The sequence below is a fragment of the Copadichromis virginalis genome, linkage group LG8 (genome assembly GCF_057382275.1).
Source record: "Copadichromis virginalis isolate Kocher_CV1m ecotype Utaka linkage group LG8, C_Virginalis_male_GT1.1, whole genome shotgun sequence".
Lineage (NCBI taxonomy): Eukaryota > Metazoa > Chordata > Actinopteri > Cichliformes > Cichlidae > Copadichromis > Copadichromis virginalis.
In genome coordinates, this window is record NC_140625.1 from 8918567 (window position 1) to 8939724 (window position 21158).

General features: G+C 41.8%; 1 protein-coding gene across 9 annotated transcripts in view; it reads left to right on the plus strand.

Moving 5' to 3' along the window:
* The window catches only part of cacna1g (calcium channel, voltage-dependent, T type, alpha 1G subunit), a 228606-nt gene that overhangs the window by 161472 nt on the left and 45976 nt on the right, over positions 1 to 21158 (plus strand). For 5 of the 9 annotated variants that reach the window (XM_085465578.1, XM_085465583.1, XM_085465584.1 and 2 more), the window contains exons 21-26: positions 2636 to 2820; positions 13557 to 13683; positions 14398 to 14523; positions 14658 to 14747; positions 15209 to 15401; positions 17089 to 17139. In XM_085465578.1, the coding sequence (XP_085321704.1) occupies positions 2636 to 2820; positions 13557 to 13683; positions 14398 to 14523; positions 14658 to 14747; positions 15209 to 15401; positions 17089 to 17139 (772 nt within the window). Of the gene's footprint in view, positions 1 to 2635; positions 2821 to 13556; positions 13684 to 14397; positions 14524 to 14657; positions 14748 to 15208; positions 15423 to 17088; positions 17140 to 21158 lie in introns of all 9 variants that reach the window. The other 4 variants (XM_085465580.1, XM_085465581.1, XM_085465585.1 and 1 more) reach the window with 2 other exon arrangements.

Here is a 21158-nt window from a genome sequence, read left to right on the forward strand (position 1 = left end):
CATCGAGAGCGCGACTTTGCTCAACTTTGCTCTGAAGTTTAAACGAAAATGATTTGACACCCTGGTGTTTGCAAACAAAACAAAGATTTTTGCATGAGAGGAAGAAACCCAAAGCGCACTCCCAAAACCTCCAAGACACAAAGCTGTAGCGATAACAGAGTCTGCCTGATACCTGCATGTAGTGGAACGATTCCATAATAGAAAAGAAAACAGAGTGGTCATGAGGGGGAGGGAGGGGAGGGGGAGAACGAGAGAGGTGAACAGACAGTGAATGCACACCTTCTGAGGGCAGTTTCATAATGCTAAGAGGAGGATTGTCTCGCCAGTATTCAAATGGCCCAGCTTTGAATGGAGGTCCATGGCAGCGTGGGCAGGAGCTCGCGGAGGCAGAGGGGAGGAAAGTTCATCGGTGTCACTCATTCAAAGCCTCTTTCTCTATTTTCGGTCCCGGCGACTCACAAACGTTGGGGTGGCACACAAATACGCACACACAGAGCACTGGTTTTATCATCTAATGCTCAGGGAATCTGTGTGTGATGCAAAAATGTAACAGTGGCGAATGGTTAGCATGAAAGATTTTAGCATTTAAAAAATGAAACAACTATGCGTCTACTCTTTTATCTCGTGTTTCAATTATAATACTATAATAAGTCTATTGCCCCATTTCGGAGGGAGTTTTTATTTTATTTAATTTTTTAAAAGCAGCTGTTGACTTCTGACAGATGTTTAGTGTGTAGTTGATGTCCCATGTTGCCCTCAGGTGACTGAGCTGTTAGCAGTTACATGAAATGCAACTGAATTTTTCATCTATACTTTTTCAGTGACTGTATTTAAATATTATATATTATATATTCATCTACTGTACATTTATTTATTTAATGAAAATGAAGCATCGTGTGAGTAAGTAAGTGCTGTGTAACTGTTTCCATAGGAATTCAGGGGGTAAGTAGCAGCCAGAATTAAGTAAGTGGCAGACTAACTGACACATAGTCAAATGGTCTTGACTAATTGATCATCAGCAAGTGTGAGCACCTCCATAAAACCAGAAGTTTGCACATTGTTTGGCAGTTTGCACATCTGGAGGACTTAGGTCTGTGTGGTCTGTCTGTTTGAAAGGGTTATAAGGCAATTTACAAACAAGTCCATTATTCTACCGTGAGAAACATTATTCACAAGGGGAAACCATTTGAGTCATCTGCTAATCTTCCTGGGGTAGATGTCCCAGTAAATTCATATCAAGGTTGTGCAATGCTCAGAGAAACTGAAAAAAACCCCTAAAAACTAAAAAGTCACTACATGCTTCAGTTAAATGTTAAAAGTTCATGGAAGACTGAAAAATTATGGCTTGTTTAGAAGGGTTATTAGATGAAAGCCTTTTCACTCTAAAAAGACTATGGCAGCACAGCTGAGGAAAACTGCAGCTGAACAAACCAAAAGATTTCTAGAGCAATGTGTTTTGAACAGATAAGTCCAAAGTGGAAATGTTTGGCCATAATATATAGCAAAAATCAAATATTGGCACAAATGCTTCAACTCTAAAGCACGGAGGTGGAGGGTGATGATTTGGGCTTGATTCGCAGCAACAGGACATCAACACCTTGCAGCCATTGAGTCGACCATAAACTCCTAGGACTGCCAAAGTATTCTTGGGTCAAATGCGAGGCCATGTGTTTGAGAACGAAAGCTTATAATAACAATAATAATAATAATGGATTGCATTTATGTAGCGCTTTTCGAGACCCTCAAAGCGCTTTACAATTCCACTATTCATTCACTCTCACATTCACACACTGGTGGAGGCAGCTACAGTTGTAGGCACAGCTGCCCTGGGGCAGACTGACAGAAGCGAGGCTGCCGTATCACGCCATCAGCCCCTCTGGCCAACACCAGTAGGCGGTAGGTGAAGTGTCTTGCCCAAGGACACAACAACCAAGACAGACAGACCTGGGGATCGAACTGGCAACCTTCCGGTTACAAGATGAGCTTCCCAAACTTTATCATATAACAGCTGAAAATGTACAAGAGAACAGCTGAAAAAGAAGAGAGTCAAATGTCGCAATGGCCTTGTCAAGTCCAAATCAAAAACAAAGGCCTCTGTAGCAGCCTTTTTTAATTAATTGTCCGCTATATTGATTAGTATCGACTTATACAAACGATCTTATCGCCTCTCATCTTTTCAGTTGGAGTATTGTGAAACTGCATGATGCAAAAACTGTTGTCTTGGCCTAATTTAATAAGTTTGATCTCAGGGAATAATGTTCTGGAATGCATATCGCTTCATCAGCAGAATACGTGATGAGTGAAACCTATGGAAATAGACATGAAGTTTGGAGCGCTTGCAGCTTTTATGATCATCACTGCCACACAAACAGTCACTTCACTAAGTCAATAAGCTGGGCGTATGGGACATTAAGCACCGACTCCTAATAAATAGAACACTGGCTTGATAAACAAATTGCAGCCACAGTGACAAAAATAGATATTAAATTACTGATTCGTGTATCATTTGTCTGCCACTTATATTCATGGTGAATAATTCATTTGAACTAATATCCAAACCAAACTGGCACTCGGCAGTCTAAACTCAGTGCTTTCTGCTTTATAATAACATACTGTTGTCTTCTTTGCTGTCCAGATCGTGTCTATGGGCTTTTTTTTCGGGGACAAGGCGTACCTGAGGAGCAGCTGGAACATTCTGGACGGGATGCTCGTCATGATTTCTGTTATTGACATCCTGGTGTCTCTCATTTCCCAATCCGAAACCAAGATCCTGGGCATGCTCAGAGTGCTGAGGCTGCTGAGAACTCTGAGACCGCTACGGTAAGTGACTGAACGTCATAGATAACTTCCCCTGGGGATGGTTGTTATTAGCATTTTATTGATAACAGCATTGACACCAATACTTCTTATCAATTCAATTCAATTTTATTTATATAGCGCCAAATCACAACAAAAGTCGCCTCAAGGCGCTTCAAATACTTCTTATCAATATACGTATTTGCTGATATTCCTGGCCTGCTGTAAAATGGATATGGGTGCTTTTGATGCATTAGCACATTTTTTTCATCTGAGCTTCACAGCAAGCTGGTATGCAGTACTGTACTTCTGGAGCAAGCAGTTGTGGTAAATGCCTTATAGTTGAGAACGTGAACAACCACAGACAATATGCAGTTGTTTATCTGTGGTTGTCAGGACTGTTGACACCAACTTTGTGTTATTTTGACTAACAACAACTCAGACTTACTTTAATGGAGATAATGAGTTTCTGTGTGGTCATGGTACTCTTGAGAGGTTGAGAAAAAGAAGGAAACTGAACTTTAGGTTTGATGTTTATCCAAGAAACTTGTCTGTGAAGGTTTTTAGTCATCCAGCTCATCGTAGTCTAAAGAGTTTGGAAAGAAAGGCATCTGGACTTCTTTAAGTTTCACCACTCATCTGAGAAGCTTCTAAGAGCAACTGGTGGAGAGTCCCAGATTTAAAGCCCTATGGGAGTGTCGTCAAGAGGGTCATGGACCCCCTATTGATCCTCAACCTAATCACACAAGCCAAGCTGTGTAGGTCACAATCAGCCAAGGTTTTGGGTGAGTTCATTGTGAAACCTAGCCCCACCCTATCATGTGATTTACTGAGGTCAGATGGTCCAGGATGTGGGTGTTAAGGCGTCTGGGAAGGGATCTCAAAACTGGATTACAGATGGCAGACAGTTGGTGTCATAAGCCACCACCTCTGTTCAAAGATGATTGTTCACAGTGGACATAGATGGCTTTTCCACTCCTCTTTCAAACCATCTGTCTTCTCTGTCCAAAATGTGAACGTTGGCATCTTTGAAAGAGTGACCTTTGTCCTTTAGATGCAGATGGACAGCAGATTGTCCCGTCGAGATGGCTCTTCTATGCTGTGCCATGCGTTTATGAAGTGGCTGTTTGAGAAGCTTTGATAATCTCAACCAGTTGCTCTTAGAACTGAAGAAGCTTCTCGGATGAGAGGTAAAACGTCTTCAAGAAAATGAAAGAAGTCCAGACACTTTTCTTTCCAAGCTCCTTAGATCCTAGAACCTTCTTCACTTTTACAAGCAAAAGGTGGAGAGTCCAATATGTTAAACTCCAAGTGTTTTTTTTTCTATTTAGAGGTCCTGTTGATCATGTGAGCGGAAAGTGTGAAAAAAAGGGTCTACAAGCTCTTGAATCATGGGGCGTATTTCGTTTTTCACAGGACTCTATACAAGTCTGCGAAAACCTCCTTTTTCACATGACAGTATAAAATAATAATAATCAGTAGCTGGTGAGCAATGTTAAAAGACACATATAGGAAAGACTCTTAAATACAGCAAACGTAAAAGTGTTGCAAATCCTTGGTTCAATAGTTCCAGTAGTAAAAACGATATGTTTTCAAGTGTTGTCATAAATAGGTAGGAACAAACTTCCTCTCAGTCTCAGTAAGGAGATGCAAGTGCGTCAGTGTGTGTGTCTATGTGTGTATGCATTTATTTTAGCATTTTATTCATGTTAATGTCAGCATGCACACAATTTCACAGTTGTGTTTATTTGAGCGGAAATAATTCAGAAATTACCGATTTGAACATCGATTTTGTATTTTCCAAATATTTGCACTGCTTTGAGTTTTATCCATTCTTTGTGTGTGTGTGTGTGTGTGTGTGTGTGTGTGTGTGTGTGTGTGTGTGTGTGTGTGTGTGTGCTTGTACACATGCAGCCTCTTGGATGTCTCATCTCGTGAAGGGAATATTTATCACCATTCTCGGGAAGAGCACAAAAATCAAATATTCATTTTCATCCTGCCAAATTTACCCGCTGAACAGCACTGATCTCTTTCCCCCATCCTTTTGCTTTTTTAACTTTCACCTTTGACATGAAAGTGAAATGTTTTGACGAGACTGCTTTTGCTCTCCTGCGTTCAAAGCGCTACTTTCGTCTTTGACTTCGTTCTGTAATGTTTGGGTTTAATTAAACTGGGTGAATTTCCAGTTAGTTGGCCAGGTTCTGTTTTTTTCATCACTTTTCTGTCACATTCCAGCCTTCAGAAGTTACTTGGTTTGGGGTTTGTTTGTAGTGTTTTCTTCATGTTCCTACATGTAGGCATCAGTAGTTTAGTAGCTACAATGCTGTTCTTTTTAAAAGAAACTATGCTCAAAACTGGATTAACCTAATGTCCACATCGTATCTGTGTTAGCAGCGTTTACTAGTACATAACAACAGTTAAGTGTCTGTTATCAGTCACTGTAAAACCTTCTACAACAGCAAAGACTGTTTTAATGCAAACTGAGGATTGTGTGGGTTGAATGAGAAATTGAGGCATAAATATAGTCCCTTTTAAACTATTGTAACAAGTAATTAACTTCTAATCTTTACTAGTTACTGGTTTGTGCATGTTCTGTTTAACGGTTACGGATGCTGCTAAAAAAAAGGCTTAAATAGATATCTCATTAACCCTCTGAGGTCTAAATTATGGCGATGACGCCAATCCTAGCCAGAATTTGCAACTTTTGTTTTTATTAAATTGTTCTCTCAAGTCTACTCGATCAGGGACAAAGGACGTAACCATTCTTACTGACACGCACTAAAAAGTGTTCCATTTATATTTGTGTTGGCTTTTTTCTGTTTGTATGAGTTATCACCAATGACAGCTTAGACAAGGGGTGGGGGAACTCCAGGCCTCAAGGGCCGGTGTCCTGCAGGTTTTAGATGTGTCCTTCATCCAAATGGCCAAAAATTACTGCTCAACATGTCATGAAGTTGCCTGGAGTTCCCCACCCCTGCCTTAGACCTTAGAGGATTCATAAGCAACTTCTTGCAAAGTGCAATCTTGTCAGCAAAACTACTGAGCTGAATTGCACTGATCTTGTTGGTGAAGTGAAGCATGGGCAGATGAAGGACCGAGTGGAATTTGGTATGGATCCATAATTATTCTCTGCAAAAAAAAAAAAAGGAAAAAGAAGAATCTAAACAGGGAATTGGCTTTTGCATTGACATTGCCATTGGCGCTGACACTGGCATTTGCATTGGCACTGGCTTTGGCAGGGGAATCACTGTGAGTGCCCTTTTAGAAAGCCCGTGATCTTCCTGTGGATAATTCATTATGGATATATGTTTGGGCTTGCAGTCACACTGTGGGATGAATTTGTAACTAATGAAATCCCTCAATGCAAAAAAATCAGTCTTTCTTCAGCCCTGGTGCTGTCTTACTGAAATGGTAATGTGACATTAAAAGTATAAGCTTGCTGTCAAATGAGTGGCTTCCTAATTAAATTTGGTGCAACTGTGACAAACTAAATGCTTGAAGAGATTCACCTGTTTCTAAATGCCGCTGAATCCTCTTTAAGTCTTCCTGTTATACGCCCTGCTTTATTTAATCCTCAGATGACAGCTGAGTTTGTATTAACAGGGCTAGCAACGGTTTTAAAGTCAGATTAGAAAAAAATATGAAACAATTACAAGAGGAAATTGGACCTATTTTGAGTCTGGGGGAAATATTTTTAGGAGCAAAGGGCAACAATTTCCTTCAGGCATGATGTCACCAGTTTGACGGAGATGCAGAATGGCAGGGAACGATGGGCAGATCTAGACTCGATACAAAGAGAGGCAGAAAGCAAAGGAGAGAGAAAAGACAGGAAGAGAAGAAGAGAATAAGAAAGAGCTGAGCTGTGGAGCTTGGTTCTCTTCTCTGCTGAGGCTGCAGATGAATTAAAGGAAAGAAATACCAAAAATCATTTTTAAGTTATTAACTTTTAATCCATAAGAAGGAGCGCAGCTTTAAAGGCTATATTAAGCTATAAGTTTGCTGCTCTGGTTTATACGGTATAGTCTGATTATAGTGTACTCTGTACTTAAAACTGTTGCTTGGAAGATGACAACACTGACTTCAGAAGCGAAACAATTATCAGCAAAAAATTGTGCTTCTTGAAGCTAGCTACTACTAAAACTAATACTGAAGTGCTAAAAGCTTAATCCAGCCTCATTGGGAAGATGCAGACGCAGAGCAGTGATGCCTGTAGCTGTGTTGGCACAGATCATTTCAAACATTAACAGGACGTTGTATGGACATCAACATTAGTTGTCAAATCATACTCCCTCACGTGTTTACTAAACAAGCTAACTAGCTAACTTTTCCTCTCTATTTAAGCATAAAAAACAAATCGCATAAGATGCAGGACCACTGATAGCTGCTACATAGTGCAGACGCTGGATTATTTAGGTTGGGCAGGACCCAGGTGCAGCCATTGGAGACAGAGATAATTAACTAAAAAGCAGTTTTATTGCCAAATCTAGAGGCTCAAAGGAAATACAAAAAACAAAATTAGGTACTAGGAACCGGAAACTAGAAAACATGTAAACTACTAAAAAAAAAGGAACTCGCAGAAAAATAAAAAAAACACACAGTATGAGCTGACGACGTGACCACGAGCAGAGGGAGACTGAGGACATAATTACAGAAAAACTGAAAAAAAGTCTACAGAGAAACAGATACGGGGACAGCAACAATGGAGACAAGAGATAAACAAACATGAAGACAAGGCTGACTAAACACAGGGGAAGACGATGCACTGAAAACTCTAAGATGACTAAGAACTGAAGGCTAACTGAAGCATACTTTATACACAACGTAAATATAACCATGAAACTATGAATCACACAGAATATTCCAACAAACAAGTCTGGAAACACAGAAAGACCCAGTATCAGGACAATTTAGTGTTATTTGTCTGAGAATGGAATAGAATACAATAGATACTTTATTGTCATTTACAACACAGAGCAATTAGTCTAGTTAGTTTAAGAACAGAGTTTCGGTGCATTGACTTGCCATCAGATTAATGTGAGATTTCAAGGTGACTTCTTGAAATTACATATTTGGAGAACAGAATAAGCACAAGAAATGTATGAATGGCTGGTAAGATTCTTAATATCAGATTTTAACTTTCAGCCAAAGTAACTGCTGAGTCCTTACTTAGGCTGAAATGACACTAGAGAAAACAGTGGTTGGGTACCATAGTGCAACAAAAAACTATTACTACTTATGATCTTGCATAGCGTTGCCTTTAAAATGGGTTGCTTCAAAGATGGTCATCAGGACTGTGCCCACGTGCTGTCAGCTGCTATGTTCAAAGTGACTTTGATGTGTCAAAACCACAATAAAACAGCAAGAGTCAATTTGCTATCAGTAAGCAATAGAATGGTTGGGCAGTGGCGTCAATTTGGCAACTACATCGAATCAGTTTGTGGATACAGTGATTAACCATGATATATCAGTGAAAATCCAAATCTATTGATGTCTAAAATTCACATGAACCTCACAGATTTGAAACTGAAATTCAGAAAGTCCTCTAGAAGTACTGAGGTAGTTGTTGAAGGTCAGCGGTTTAACTGCAGAATGGTTGGCATGCTTGCTGCTTCAACATGTCTCTGAATACAACAAGAATACAAAGAGTCAGTAACCAGATAAGTTGTGTCCCCTAGTTCAGCTCATAGGGGCAGAATGATTCAGACTGAATCAATCGGGATGACAGTGATGTGTCAGTTGGATCCTAAATATTTGGAAACAGGTTGCCTCCAACGCGAGAAACAAGAACAATCACCTTGTGATTGAAAGTTGTTGCCACCTGTAGGTGTTGCATCCTCAAGCTCAAGGTCACCACTTAGGTCTGGTAGCCACAACTACTTGCATTTGGTCACCGACAACAATATGAATAAATAAATGAAAATAATCAATCTCACGGGCAACCACCAATTTCTTCTTAGTCACATGGAGGTTGCTGCTCAGTTCCAGAGTTTTTTTCCTTATTTGTTCCTGTATTAAGACTGTTTTAAGTGCAGAAGCCCAACCCACCAGCTGTTCAAACCTTCTGTTTACAAGGGGCAGCCAATCAGAAGAAAACTGGCTTAAAGGGAAGGGGAAAGGAGCTAAAATGACTTGGTTCCAACAGAAAATCAACTGAATAGCTGCGCCAAGCCCCGGTATGAGACAAATGATTGTTTTCCAATCATGACTCAATGCAAAGCTACTTTAGTCGAGTCCAAAAATAAAATTATGAAGCAGGAAATGAGCACAACGGGGCCCTTTTAAAAATATTTACTAGAACATGTCATTACCATTTTGCCAGTTTGTTAAATAAAAAATTACAGCAACCGCTCAACCAGAATAATGTATGTGTAAAACTTCCAAACTGTAACATTAAATCAGTTAGTCCCCCAAATTCCCCAAACACACCAGAAAACAGGCACGGCTTCATAAAGCTACAGAATTTCCTTCAATATCAGCTTGTTATCACCCCAATTCAACTGTGGCAAACTCACACTCACTGGGTATTTTAATTAAATATGAACTCGTCTGTGTTTTCCCCTCCGGCACCGCGGTGGCACATGGGGGTTCACGCAGGCAGCATCAGAGCTGCCGACGCCGATATGAGAAGAAAACTCAATCAACAATCATTCATGTCCTCAGGGCCTAAAAAGCTGTAGCAACTTAGACGACCAAGTTTTAAGGCTACAATACTTAGTTACAATATGCACTTTGCACATCTTAAGTGCGATAAGGTGAAGCGGTTGCTCTAAACTAGCCGTGTATGTTGGATGAGTTTTACTGCAACAGACGTTACGCAGGAGTCTGTTGCTGTTTCCTCCTCATTAGAGATATTAATGATAGCATTCATTGCACGCACGTGTGTGTTGTGTGCATCTGTGCATGTGACAGAATGATGCATCGGCTTTGTTTAACAGGGAGCACTCACACACCTCTGCAGTCATTCATCAAGCCCACTACCTGAGCTGAGGGCAGTCCTCGGGGAGGTCCCGCGAGTTAACACCCCCCATGTCATCGAGTGGCACTTTTATGTCACCCCACAGCACCTACAGCTCATCGACAATTAAGGTGCAACCTAGAAACCCCTACCCCAAAACCCTCTCCACGTTCATCATTAGTTATAGCTGCCACCGAGCTCCATCGCAGGCAGACCGGAGTGTCGAGGTCAGAGAGAGCCAGCAGGTTGCTTTTATCGATGAATCCCCTACTGTGGTTGACCTCGATCGGATCAGCCTTTTGAGCACATCCGTCAGTTGATGATGATGTAATTACCTCAATGCTGGTGGCCTAATTGACTTATAACATATAATTACAAGTGCCTAACCCTGCGATGTGACATGTCACTGTCTTTCTTTTGCATTTCCGTAAGCACAATGAGAGATTGGGCTGAAGCGATGATGAGGAACGCCAGCTGGGGGCTGAAAAGGAGAAGAAAATTCACAGAGCTAGGTGGAGTGACAGGCAAAGTTCTGACCAAAAAAAAAGTGAGAAAAAAAGCAAGAAAAGAAGAGCTGCCTCATTTTTTATTCCCTCTGTATTCCTGCAACTCACCAGCCCTCCTCTCCTCCCTCTGTTCCCTATTTCTATCTCTCGGCGTCGCTTAATTACACCCAGTGTTTGCACTGTGGGAGTACGGCTGCCACTTATTGCCCTACTTGTTGTTCCCTTTACTCCGTGTGAGGAATAAGCTGGTGGTGGAAGAAGAGGAAGTGGGAGAGAGAGAGATGGGTGGTGCATGTGTGCAGGTGGTGAGGATCGTGGCACGCTCCTCATTGCTCCTTTGTGCGGTGCAAAACAAGGACACCGCCATGAAATTATGCAGAAGGTAGATCAGACAAAGCAAACTTCTTTCTCTCCTTCTGCTCTCTCCGTTCAGCTTCCCCTCATCCTCCTTTTTGTGCCATATGCAAATAGACATAACGGAGAGAAGCCCACTGCAGCGTGTCCTTCATGTACCGCATCATCAGAGTGTATTGACTTAGAGTGAGAGCCTCGTCTCTCCATAGTTCCTCTCCTTAATAAGCCTTTTCACTTCAGCGTACTTGTTAGAGTTTGGTTTGAAAGGACGTGAAAAGGTACAGAGGCTCGTCTGAGGTGTTCATATGCGACTCAGCAGTGTGCGGGAACTACAGCAAACTGGTCAAAAATGTTCAATTATTCAGGCTACTCAACACACAACCACTTGAATAGGTCGGTTATGTGTATTTCAAAATAGACGTGTCTTTTCAGAGATCTGAACGTTATGAGTTGTCTGTCCTTCCATGGTAAATGGACTTTTCTTCTACTTGAAGGGTGCACCCTACTCTCTGCCTATGACAGGTGGGATAGGTTCCAGCCCTGCCTCGTGACCCTGAATTTGATTATTGGAAGAAAATGGTTGGATGGTGCTTGGAAGTGTTATTTACACTTAGTTAAGTTTTAAAAAGTTGAAAAGAACTAAGCTAATATTATGCAAGTAACTTAACGTCTTTTCTTCGGCTGAACGTCTAATATTTACTAAATACTGAGGGCTAAACTGTTTCCCCACAGTCCATCTCTCTCCTGGCACTAGCAGCAGCAGTGTGTCTAAAGCACTGCGCAGTTAGAGCTGAAGCTACATGACACACAGCTGCCACACAGCATGCAGTATTGTTGGGTGGATGCTAGTCTGTTAACTCCTGAAAGCAATGACTCTTAACAACTTTTCTGGTGGAAACCAAGCATTGCTCTGTGTCCTATTCAGTTTAGTAAAACTGTAGTAAAAAGTTAATAAAGTCACTTGGTAAATTTAAGTAGGTAAATGGAATAAGTTTAATCAAATGCTTTAAAATCCACCATGAAAAGAAATATGAGTAAAACCTGGACGTCATTTGGTCTTTTTTTTTTTTTTTTTTTTTTTTTACCAGAAATGACTACAGACTGAAACTGGACTTTGATCAGTGTCATTGCCAAGGGACTGAATGCAAACATGCTGTCAAAGAACAGGAGAATGACTCCCTGGAGACATTCACAGTTGCACTCCTTGAGTACTAGTGCCCTCTATAGGCCAGATGTGGAGCCTCAGCCTATTATGGCAGTGAGTCAAACACATTGGAGCCACTTTGGTCCTGAGCACATTACAGTATTTTGGACTCTCACAGAGACTGAACCACTAAATATTAAGACCAAATGTGAACAGGACCTGGGGTGTTCTTTTGAAGATGGTGAGTGGAAACCACAATGTGAGGGAGCACTACCAGCCACCACAAGGTTTTTCACTTTTAACAACAGTGTCTATTTACACCAGAAAGACACCAAAGACAAATAAATCAATTTCAAATTTTTGCCCTAGATGCAAAGTTATAGCCAATAACATGTAAAAATTCAAACATTGCAAAGAGATTCTTAAAGAGATTCTCAGATTTGAGATCCCTCGCTCTGCTAGATTAACCTTTTTTAGACAACACGTCCCATTTCCTGTTTGCCTAAAGAAAGAATCTGCTGTGAATACTGGCAATAAATATGTCTACGCTGATTAAAGCAATCTCCTCTGACATGTTTTGAGGCTGTGACATCGATTGGTTTCTGTACTCACATGTTGAAGCTTCAACATTTGGTTGTTGCCATGTTTGTTTATTTGCATCCAGACGCAGCCATGTTTAGACTACAGTGTGGAGCACAAAGGTGCTAATGCAAACAAGTTTCTTTAGCATGCTATAGCCATAATCTTTATAGTTGTAACTCACAGATATACTGTTTAACTCGGTGAAAATGAAGCACAAGCCTGCTGGGTAGTCTTTAATACAAATCATGCCTTCTTATTTTGTCAGATTAGAAATATACTCCAAGAGGCGCTGATAATAGAAAACGAATGGAGAAGTTCAGTTTAGTGAAGTAGCTGAGGTTAAGCCTTATACCACATCTAATAGCTACACCTGTCTTCCCTAACTTTAGACCAAATGGCACATACACACACAAATGGTTGAAACATTCAATAAACAAATAGTTAAAATAGCAAAAAGCAGTGAAGTGCAGGCAGGAAAAAAAGGGCAGCCACTGACTTGTAATTCTCTGATCAGGGCTATTGATCACTGCGACCTTGGTCAGTCTTGGCTCCTTATTATCTCATGTCTTCTCTTAATGTGCTATCGACTGTTCTATCACTCAATTGTCAGCCTGGAGAAAAACATACAGTGTAGACAAAGACAAATAGACAGTGGCAGAGAAGATTATCGCCTCAGCGGCTTTGGCTGCTGAGAAACTGTGTGGCAGTTTGTTTTTTAATCACCTGATCACCTCATATGTTTAGTGCTTGCTTGAAGAGAAAGCCCGTGCAGGCGAGCGCGTTACCCGTTAGGTTCCGTGTAGTATCTGTGTATTGAGTTTCTCCCTGTCAGAGAAGCACAGCTGCTGTGCAGTGCAGTGCCAGGTGCCCTGCTGGTGCTAATGAACCATCCTCATCAGTCCAGTAGCTTAATTAGAAGACTCTGTTTCTTTGACTGCAATAAGCAAAGAGATGTGTTTTTAAAGAAAAGAAAAGAGGGAGCAAATGAGAGACACAGCAAATAAACAAACTGCGATGGAGGGAGGGGCTGCGTGCGTGTCTAAAAGTGCCTGAAGTGAAGGCCTGGGGGGTAGGGGGCATGATGAGGTTGCGGGTTGGATCGCTGCAGGCATCCATTCTCCATCTGGTGTGAGCTGCACAGTAACTGACCTAAGAGTGTCCTGCACAAACCCCCACACACACATAGTGCACTAATGCCTCATTGTGTGCCATGTTCCAGCGTGATCAGCAGAGCCCCGGGCCTGAAGCTGGTGGTAGAGACCCTGATGTCGTCCCTGAAGCCCATCGGCAACATCGTGGTCATCTGCTGTGCCTTCTTCATTATCTTTGGCATCCTGGGAGTACAGGTGAGAGGGGAGGGGGAAATGGAGAGTATACGCACAGACCTAATGAGAAGACTCTGTAAGCCTGCTTGAGCAATTTGACATGTGATTGAATGCTCGCGCAGGTCTCCACCCTCTCCCGAACCACCTTGGGTGTATGTACATCTGGAAGGGCTATCAGAAAAACAGCTATTTTTTTATGCACTGTCCGACTTATAACTCATAGGCCTGGACGCTTATGTATGCTTATGTGGCCGCAATGAGTTTTCATGGCTAACAGCCCAAGGATCAATCCATACCAACAAGCTCTGTGGCCTTGGTGTAGTTCCAACTCCTGTTTGTCTGCCATCAGGACATTAATGTCCTTTAACCATCTGTCCAAGTAAAGTAAGGTCATAAAGGGTTAATGGCTGTTATGACACCATGAGGCAGCAGTTGGAATATTCACTCATGAAGTGCAGAATTCAATCTCCAGTGTTCCCAACGCTACCGATCCATATGTTGTCGCTCAGTGTCGATGTGCTTTTGGAGCTTTTTATAGCTTCAGTAAAGAGCATACACACTTTGCAAAGTCCCATATCACCCTAAATCGTGTAATATGAAACACATACTCTCAGGGTTGAACTAAAGCTTTCAAAACCTGGAGTCCAATCACAGCAGGGTCACCTATAAGCCATACAAACTTAACAGTGTTTTTGTGGTGGTTCAAATGTATGTGTGTGTGTGTTTTCTCCTCAGCTTTTCAAGGGAAAATTCTTCATTTGTCAAGGAGAGGATGTAAGGAACATCACCAATAAGTCAGACTGCTTTCAAGCCAGCTATAAGTGGGTCAGACACAAGTACAACTTTGACAACCTAGGACAAGTAAGACATTCGAAATGTCAAGATTCCTGATGGACAGATGCATGAATAAAAAAAACTGATGATGCTGATCACGTTTTTCAACGATTTTTAACTTTAGTCCGTGTTTACGTTTCAACCCTGTCATCCTTTCTCAGGCCTTGATGTCTCTCTTTGTGCTGGCGTCAAAAGATGGATGGGTCGACATTATGTACGATGGGCTTGATGCTGTGGGAGTTGACCAACAGGTAAATGTTAAATTGCGCACACAAAATGTTGGCAAGTCCCTTGGCTGTTCAATATAATTTCTGGATTTCGTCTAATACAGCCGTACCTGGCAGGCAGTCATTACTTAGAATGAGTGATGAAGACTTCTTAATGTAAAAAAAAAAATCCTCCACATAGAGCTAAAAGAAGATTGATGTTTCCGTCTGCAGCAAGAGCCCTGCACAGAACAGAGCAGGCAGCAATGACAATAGAATAAGACACTGAAGACGTCAGATACAGTATGAAAGGAGGAGGTTGCAAAGCAGGTTGCAGCTACAAAGCACTTGTGAGTAAGGTATAGCAGCTTTGCTAGTTCGATTACCTGGGCCATCAGCTGACGTGGGCGGGCATCAACATCAGCTGATCTAACCTGATTGTGTCTGACCTGGGTTTGCAGCCAGCCTGAATTAACGTCCTTCCTGATTTTTCTGTTGTTTTTCAGCCTATAATGAACTACAACCCATGGATGTTGCTCTACTTCATCTCCTTCCTCCTGATCGTCGCCTTCTTCGTGCTCAACATGTTTGTAGGCGTGGTGGTGGAGAACTTCCATAAATGCCGGCGCCACCAGGAGGCCGAGGAGGCCAAACGCAGGGAGGAGAAGAGACTGAAACGCATGGAGAAAAAGAGACGGAGTAAGGAGAAGGAGCTGGCTGGTCGGTAGTCTTTCCACATCTTTCTGAGTCCTGCTTGATTCGAGCTTGAGCCTTTTTTTTTCCTTTTTGCTTTTTAATTTGATTTGGCCGAATACGGAAAAACGCAATTAGTGAGCTAGTATCAAATATAGTTGCTACTCTGCGGTAGAACTCCCTTTCCTTCGACCATCCTCTTTCCCTTTTACCGTGAGTAAAATGGAAAGAATTCTTAACCCAGTCTGGTGGTCACCTGCTCTGGCTCTGTTGAGTCTGCTGCAGGCTGTGGAGGCTTTTCTTCGACCCCAGCAATAATTAATCAAGCTGGATGTTAAGAAAAGCTCCCACAATCGGCAGGCTCGCAGAATTAGGACTGATGACCGCTGGAGTTAGCCGCCACCCTTTCCCTCCTCCCTTAACTTGCCTGGTCTACCGTAGACACCGTGCTTGGGATGGCCCCTTGGAGCATGCCCAGTGAGTGCTGACAGATGGGGCTTGCATGGTGGTGGGTATACAGAGCTAGAGGGAGGGGGAGTCAATGCTTTCATCACCGTGGCCCGAAAAGGAGATGACCCCCCCTCCCTTCCTCTCTTCTGCATGCGGTTTAGTACAGCCGGAGGAGCAGGGATAGACCAAAATCTGGAAGAAAAGGAGGAAGAGTTTCAGCTGTAGCTTGTGAGATTTGCGAAGGAGTTAGAGCTAATTTCACGCCTGTCCCACCCTCACCTCCGGCTGTATAGGAGTTGATGACAAACTGCTTTTTTTTTTTTTTTTTTTACCTATTTTAATACTTTCCACTGCCTCCTACACCCCACAAAACAGTGCTAGCTTCTGCTAGCATTACCCTTCTTGGGAATTTGAGGCCTATACTCATGCCTGTACAGTATTTTGCCGAATCTATTCCAAAGGCACTTTTTTATATATATGTCTATATTTTGTACAAGGAGCAGTGGACACTTTTTTTTTTTAAGCCAAAAGGCAAAAAACCCAAACCTTTTCATTTCTTTTATATATATATAATTTTATTTGATAACCGGAATGTTTCCGTCGAGCTCTTGAGAAATACAGATGGAAATTGATCTTGCTTTTACAGGAGGTGTCCGCCAAGGCTATCTCATCCAATCAAGAAACTCACCCCCGACCCTGTCACACACAGTCTACGTGTACACACAGTATATGTCAAGAGGCCCTTTTAACTCGTCTTCTTCTACATCTCTGAGTTTCTTTCCCTGCTTTTTTTTTCTCCTTCTCTGATTTTTTTTTCATTGAAACGGTTCTCTTCTTAATTTCTGGCTCAGTATTTTTTGCCAGGATGCTTTTTTGTTTTGGTCTTTAGGGTGGCTAAAGGGCAGTTGATTCCTTAGTAAAACGGCAATACGAAAATGAAAAGTTGCTCATAACAGTTGCAGTTGTAACTCGACAATTTGTAAAGCGGGTGTTTTTGAAACCTTTGGTTTGTGACATGTGAACGTTTTTCATCCAAAGAACTGGACTCAGAATCTCTGGAAAGACGAAAATAACCATAGGCACACAAACCAGCTTAACCTTTCATCGCTACCTTCTAAGCCTTACTCCATCCCTCTTTCCCTATTTCTATCTCTTTGACTCTCTTCTGTCTCTAACTTTCAGCCATCTTTCCTTTCTCGCTTTCTTCGGCCTCTGCCTGACTAACATGCTCTCATTCCTCTAGATTTATTGGTTCCGGGGGTGAGTTGGGCCCTCTCTGACGGCACACTGAAAGGTACAGAGTTTCCAGCATGTTCTGTGTGTCCCTTTTTAAAACCCCACACCGCCACCGACCACGACCACCCATTAACGGTGGCTAGGGTTAATAAGTTCAATGATCACGGGAGGTAGGGCCCCATCTTGCGTCCCCGCCCCCCTGCCTCTCTCCCATCAGCTCTCAGTCCGCTGGACATGCTGTTACCTGTTTTCTCTGTCGTGCCTTTGTCTTTCACAGCTCTTCCACACCGCTCGTGATCCATCCACTGTTCACAGCACCGCACCGCTGCTGCTGCACCACCAACACCACAAGAAAGGAAGACTTTGGTGTAAAATTTAATTAGCAGGGAAACTCAGGTGGCGAGAGGGAGAGAAGGGAAAAATATGTTTCCACATAAGAATTCCAGAGTTTCCTTTAGTGTTTTCCAGACAGACGTGGTGTAATTCTCTCAGTATATGCTTATGATGCTCTTTTCTTTTAGTTACAATAATATTTTTTCTCAGCACCAAAGCCATTTTGTCATTTGAAAGCGTGGTGACATTTTTAGAAAAAAGTGTTGCAAACTGAGAACATAAATGTTGTAATGGGCATAGAAGTATACTTTAGCATAGCTGTGCTTTAAGCTAACTCTTATTGTCAGCATGCTAACATACGTAGATTCGATAAACGCAGTATTTGACATTTATATTATTTAGTTTACTGTTTGATTGAAACACAAACCTCAAGGTGGTACTGGAGGAAACTTCTCGACATCACTATAGTAAACAAACGTTAACATAGAAGTTTAAGTAAGTAAAATTGAGCTGTCGGTGGCTCTGGATGAAAAGTCGCTACCACACTCGCTAGTCATTCATCATCTTTGATTCAAACAAGACTGTAAACACTTTGTTCGATATTTCACTCTGAATGAAAGTGATCAGCTGGTAAGGGGAGTCATGAAGTTAGTAAAACCAGCCAAGAATCTATAAGCAGCTCTACTTTGACTTTGAGATCTCAGCAATCTTTTGTTTTCTTGGTTTAGTGCAGCTAAACTCAGATAAGCGTAGCGTGACAGATGCTTACTTTGATGACACCAGCATTATGTAGGAGTAGGTCACGGATAATAGGTACTGATTTGTAAATAACTGGACATGTGTCACGGCGAGATGTGCCGGTGTGTTTGTTAGAGCGGACCCGAAAGCAGACACTGGAGGAAGGAGCTGGTTTGCAAACAGAAGGCGAGCCTTTATTTCAGCTGAAAACATGAAACTATGAAACACCAAGAATAACTATGAGAAACTATAACTGACTATGATAACAAAAGGTAAAACTATGAGTATGACTCAGACTGTGACTGGGACTAGATGATATGAGGGAAATTGGCAGACGTCCCGACAATGAACAGTAAGAGACACATGACTTAAATACACACATGAGGTGATCAGGGGAAGTGGAGACACAGCTGACTAGGATGAACATAATGATGCACAGGAAATGTAAACTAAAACACAAAGACATGGAAACTGGACTTTCAAAATAAACAGGAAAACATGACAAGACACAGGCATGACAGCATTAACCAGGCAGACCAGAAACATGACAGATAAGACACAATAAACCACAAGGGGAACTGTAACACATGGGAAGATGACCCAAAGGAGACCTGCTAAACAATGAATAACTACAACTAAGGAACCCAGGATCTAAAAGTACTAACTATAAACAATGAATATCAAAATACAAGAAAACACAAAGCGCTGGGTCATACGACCCCGGACTGTGACAACATGAATAACTTGAGCTTGATATAATATATCAACAGTATATTTCTAACTAGGCAGCTCATTCTCTTTCTCTTCATACTTTATTTAAAGATAGAACACATTTTGGGGTCGACTTGAAAGAAAGGTAGATGTGAAATGTAAAAGTGAGGTCAGAGGTCAAATGTGACCTGATCTTAGCTGTAAACTATAATGTGATGTTAAGAATCCCCATATACCAGATCTTTTCCTACATTTTGCCAATACAAACAAAGGCAGCTGGATTTTAAGCAGAATTTCAAAGATAAAAGACATTTTAATGAAGGTTTGACCTAATTTGACCTTGAGGAGAGGTCATATATCATTCCCTGTATGCCTATATATTGTCAATACAAACAATGGCAGTAAGAAAAATAGTTTTAAATAGCTCTGTGCAACATTTCTATTACTTTGACTTTCAAATCAGCCTACTGAATTTAGTGAAGCCCTGCAAGGGACGTTGGAGAAAGAAGAAAAAAAAAAAAGATGGACTTTTGCGAGATGTCCCTTGCAGGGCTCCGTAGTAAGCACATCAAATAAACAGGGCATGAAGTTTTCTAAACTTGATGTTTAATAAAAAAGTCTTTTAATTTTCTCAGTTTCCCCCGCTGGTATCAAAACCTGCACTGAGTATTTCAGCATCAAGTTTGAAATTCTAGTACCGCAAGCTGCGACAACACTAGATGATAATACCGATCCTTTTTTGTTTTACACCGTTTACCATTTAGTAACAAGTTCTGGCAAACCTATTCGGTACTGACCAAAAAAGTTACTGACCTATCAAAACCAATAGGAAAGAAGCTAAAGACCAGTTTTGATTACTCAGAACTATTCGTTAAACTTTAATAATGTGTTGGATTTCTCTCTCTTGCGTTGTGTCTTGTAACTTCAGCTCACTGCTGTCACTATAGATTGGTACCAAAAAGGTACAGGTAAAATTATCTATTAAGGCTTACCAGCCTCTATTAAAAGGCCACAGAGATTCAATCAAGAAATTCCTGTTATTTGGTCCCTGAATCTTTGCTTAGTTTAGAAATCTTCATTTAGGACATCCAGAATCAGAATGTGTAGATGTTGCTATATTATTAAACTGAAATCAGCTCCAGCTTGTTTCGCTCAAGGGTTTAAACTGTTCCTTTGGTCTATTTCTACTTCATCACGTGTGCATCGTTATTAAATCATGATCTCAAATAGAATAAAAGAATGTCCGATTCACTAGGAAACACTGTGTGCAAAGGTCGCATCGGTATGAGTTGTGATTAGCTGAGACCACAGCAGGTTTGTTCACAGCAGCTGCCTCTTGTTGGGCATAAAAGGTCATCCTGGGGCGGTGTGACCACTGCCTGAATTGTCACAAGTAGTTTCCATGGAAATCTGCTAAAGGTATTGTTATGAAAGATGGAAGCTCGTGAATGAGAGTTTGTGTGAGTAGGCTTAGCTATATCCCGATGGTCCCATCATCGCCTCGGTTTACTTACAGCAGGTAAGCTGGAGTGGTGTCTGTTAATTTGCGGCACGTTCCTGGAAGGTAGACCCGGCTGTGTTGCTTCATATTCTTGTGTGCATATGAGTGTGTCGGGGAGCAGATGGCTGCAAAACAGGTTGTGAAATATGCAGGAGCAGCTATCTCATCCTCAAATCCCCCCTCCCCCCCTCCCTCCTCTCAGTGTGGATGAATGTCTGACCCCCACAGCCTCTCTGTTGATCCTTTTTTGCCTCAGTGTCTTGTAACATTTAGGTAGTTTTACCCAAAAGGTAATTACAGTACTGACACAAACACAAAAGTCCCACAGAAAAACTGCGTATGTGTATTTGAGGTGTCCTGCACACTCCACACTGAGGTGCATTAAGATTTCCACTGATGATGCAGGGAGGAGGAGAAGATATGTACGTGGGTGGAGGAGGTGGCAGAGATACACAAACACTGTATCAGGCTGTAATAATGCAGTGATGTAAGCACAGACAGGTGCACGCTGAAGAAGAAGTGGCGATGCATTGTGACATGCAGAGAGCGAGTGCAGAAACACCTAAGGCTAAATTTGAAACTCTGCCCTGTTGTTGGAGTTGACTTGTTGTGTTGAGTCACAGTCAGCTGGCTGTGGCAGACACATCAAGTGAAGCTACAGTGCACTGCATGGTGTATGCAGCAAATTGTAAATATAGCTGCGTGCTGCTTCCTCCCTCTCGAGGAGCTACCACAGTGATAGCGTTCTGGATCTTTTGACACACAGCGGCTTGCATCAGGGTAATGATGCTCTT